Source organism: Camelina sativa, chromosome 7 (genome assembly GCF_000633955.1).
Source record: "Camelina sativa cultivar DH55 chromosome 7, Cs, whole genome shotgun sequence".
In the NCBI taxonomy this organism is placed as follows: Eukaryota; Viridiplantae; Streptophyta; class Magnoliopsida; order Brassicales; family Brassicaceae; genus Camelina; species Camelina sativa.
In genome coordinates this window covers 19,210,202-19,212,690 of record NC_025691.1, presented here as the reverse complement: position 1 = coordinate 19,212,690, position 2,489 = coordinate 19,210,202, and the positions used below count along the sequence as shown (strand labels likewise).

General features: G+C 39.5%; 2 protein-coding genes across 6 annotated transcripts in view; one reads left to right on the top strand and one right to left on the bottom strand.

The window, feature by feature from the left end:
• Positions 1-2,489, top strand: part of LOC104701534 (nucleolar protein 14-like) — a 5,533-nt gene extending 3,044 nt beyond the window's left edge. Inside the window, exons 9-14 of one of the 4 annotated variants that reach the window (XM_010417231.2) lie at positions 51-244; positions 325-429; positions 633-772; positions 863-1,141; positions 1,243-1,457; positions 2,320-2,489. In XM_010417231.2, the coding sequence (XP_010415533.1) occupies positions 51-244; positions 325-429; positions 633-772; positions 863-1,141; positions 1,243-1,457; positions 2,320-2,375 (989 nt within the window). In that variant the 3' untranslated portion in view covers positions 2,376-2,489. Of the gene's footprint in view, positions 1-50; positions 245-324; positions 430-632; positions 773-862; positions 1,142-1,242; positions 1,628-2,319 lie in introns of those variants that run through there. The other 3 variants (XM_019227714.1, XM_010417230.2, XM_010417232.2) reach the window with 3 other exon arrangements.
• The window catches only part of LOC104701535 (scaffold attachment factor B2-like), a 4,813-nt gene continuing 3,837 nt past the window's right edge, over positions 1,514-2,489 (bottom strand). The window contains exons 4-5 of one of the 2 annotated variants that reach the window (XM_010417234.2): positions 1,898-2,047; positions 1,514-1,816 (exon numbers count right to left, since the gene is read on the bottom strand). In XM_010417234.2, coding sequence (XP_010415536.1) covers positions 1,688-1,816; positions 1,898-2,047 — 279 coding nt within the window. In that variant the 3' untranslated portion in view covers positions 1,514-1,687. The remainder of the gene's footprint in view (positions 1,817-1,897; positions 2,048-2,489) is intronic. The other variant, XM_010417233.2, reaches the window with a different exon arrangement.

Genomic DNA, 2,489 nt, shown 5'->3' with positions numbered 1-2,489 from the left:
CATGCCTATTCCATCTTTTTACCCTAACCAGTTCAGAAACATTCTTTCAGAGGATGGATGCTGGCCTTCCTTGAAAACATTGTTTCTCTTGCGGCTCTGGTCCATGATTTTTCCGTGCTCTGACTTTCGCCATGCTGTGATGACCCCATCGATATTGTTGATGTGTGAATATCTTATGCGCTGTCCCATCTCCTCTGGTCGTGATATTGCCATAGGTTCCTTTTTATGCTCCATTGTTCTGTTGGTAAGGAGAAGTTGATCCCGACCTTTTTTCCTTGGCAGTTTCCATTTTCATTTTCTCATGCAAACGAAAATGTACTGTAGGTTGCTAAACAATCTAAAAAGTTCTGTCCTGAAGCCATATTATTTATCCGAACTCTTCTGATGGCCGCTTCAGACAAAAAGTCACCATCATCTGAAGAATCTGAGGTACATTATTTAATGAGACCTAGTTTTGTATTGTGCTTGCGATTTAAATTGATAGATGTTCAATACTGTACCTAAGAATTGAAGACATGCATAGGCAGCTGTTTTATCATTACATGGAACTCATGTTGTGGTGAATGACCTGTCGTATATATTGAACTTCTATCAATTACTGGGCTAATAAGCCGTCGTATACCTTGTTACAGTTTTATCATTTCATGGAATTAAAATCGTTGACTCCATTGCTGTGCATACAAGACGACGTGAAGGAGGTAATGCCTCTGAACTTCTTAAAGGTAATGGATGAGCCAGCAGACTCCCCATATTTCAGCTCTGATGATTTTAGGTATGTTCTCACTTCTGAAATCTATTTTCTTTTTTAGACATCAAGCCAGCAAAAGTGTGTATTGTAATAATGTTGGCTTTGGTTCAACAGAGCAAGCATCCTTTCAAGTGTATGTGAGACTCTTAGAGGGTTTGTGGAGATAAACGAAGGATTGAGTTCCTTTCCAGAGATATTCATGCCCATCTCAACTTTATTAAACCAAATTGGGGACCAAGAAAAGATCCCACAAACTCTCAAGGAGAAATTAGAGGATGTTGCAAAGCTCATCCAAACGAAAACCAAAGAGCATCACAAGGAACGCAAACCACTCTCTATGCGTAAGTATAAGCCAGTAGCCATCAAAATGGTCAATCCCAAATTTGAAGAGAAGTAAGTCCCTCTTGCATTCACTCTCACTCAGTTTATACTTTATAATTACAGAGACAACATAGAATGATCTCTGTAACGGGTTGTATACAATTGTGGTGCAGCTTTGTTCACGGCAGGGATTATGATCCAGACAAGTACCGTTCTGACCTCAAAAAGTTGAAGAGAAAGTTGAAACAGGAAGCCAAAGGAGCAGCGCGTGAGCTTCGCAAAGACAACGAGTTCATGAGCACTGTTAAAGCAAAAGAGAAGGCTGTGCATGAACAAGAGAGAGCAGAGAAACATGGCAAAAATTGGGCTTTTCTTCAGGAACAAGAACATGCTTTCAAATCTGGACAACTTGGTAAAGGCAGAGGCAAGAAGAGAAGACGTTGATACCAGTGCCACTGTGTTCTATTATTCCCTTTTTCAAACCTACCAACACAATTTTGTTGTTTCTGTTGGATAATCAAAAAAACTAATTTACAGAGAATTATCCCTTCTAAGAAACAAAAAAAATGATTTTCATAACATTTCTTCTTCGTTGGTCAATGTTAGCGAGCAATAAGCTCAAAATTTGTCCTTCATGCGTACAATAAGCTTGAATTTTTCTTCTGCTTCAACTTGCTGTTTAATGTCACCTCTTGATGCTCTGTCCGGATGAAATTTTAATACAGCTCGTTTGTACGCTGCATGTACCTAAATTTTACAATGGTTTCGATCATGATATGCGAATACAAAAGCAGTTAACACTAACTGTAAAGATAGAATCAGGCTAACCTCATCTGGCAGAGGAGATGTCCCGCCACCAACATGAATCCCTAAGCCTCGAAGCAGCGATGCCATGTTCAAGCTCCTGATTTCCAGCTGTTTAAGTGATTTGGTTAATTCTGCACGGACTTTCTCCTTCATGTTCATGCTTTCTTCATCCTGTGATTTGGAGATGGAAAACCAAAATGAGTGTTAGCAACAAATCAATGCATTGTTCAGAGGAGCAATCACTGAGGAAGAGTAGAAAACCTTCTTCAGTGTCTCTCTCACTTCCTCTACCCTCTCCTTTTGCCTTCTTTCCATCTCCAACTGTCGCGTGTTCTCTAACTTTCTTCTCTTACGTTGCTTCTGAGCTTCTTCTGCCTGTAAACAGGGCACAGTATAATTCAGCAGACAGAAACTATGATGAATAGANCTTCAGGAACAAGAACATGCTTTCAAATCTGGACAACTTGGTAAAGGCAGAGGCAAGAAGAGAAGACGTTGATACCAGTGCCACTGTGTTCTATTATTCCCTTTTTCAAACCTACCAACACAATTTTGTTGTTTCTGTTGGATAATCAAAAAAACTAATTTACAGAGAATTATCCCTTCTAAGAAA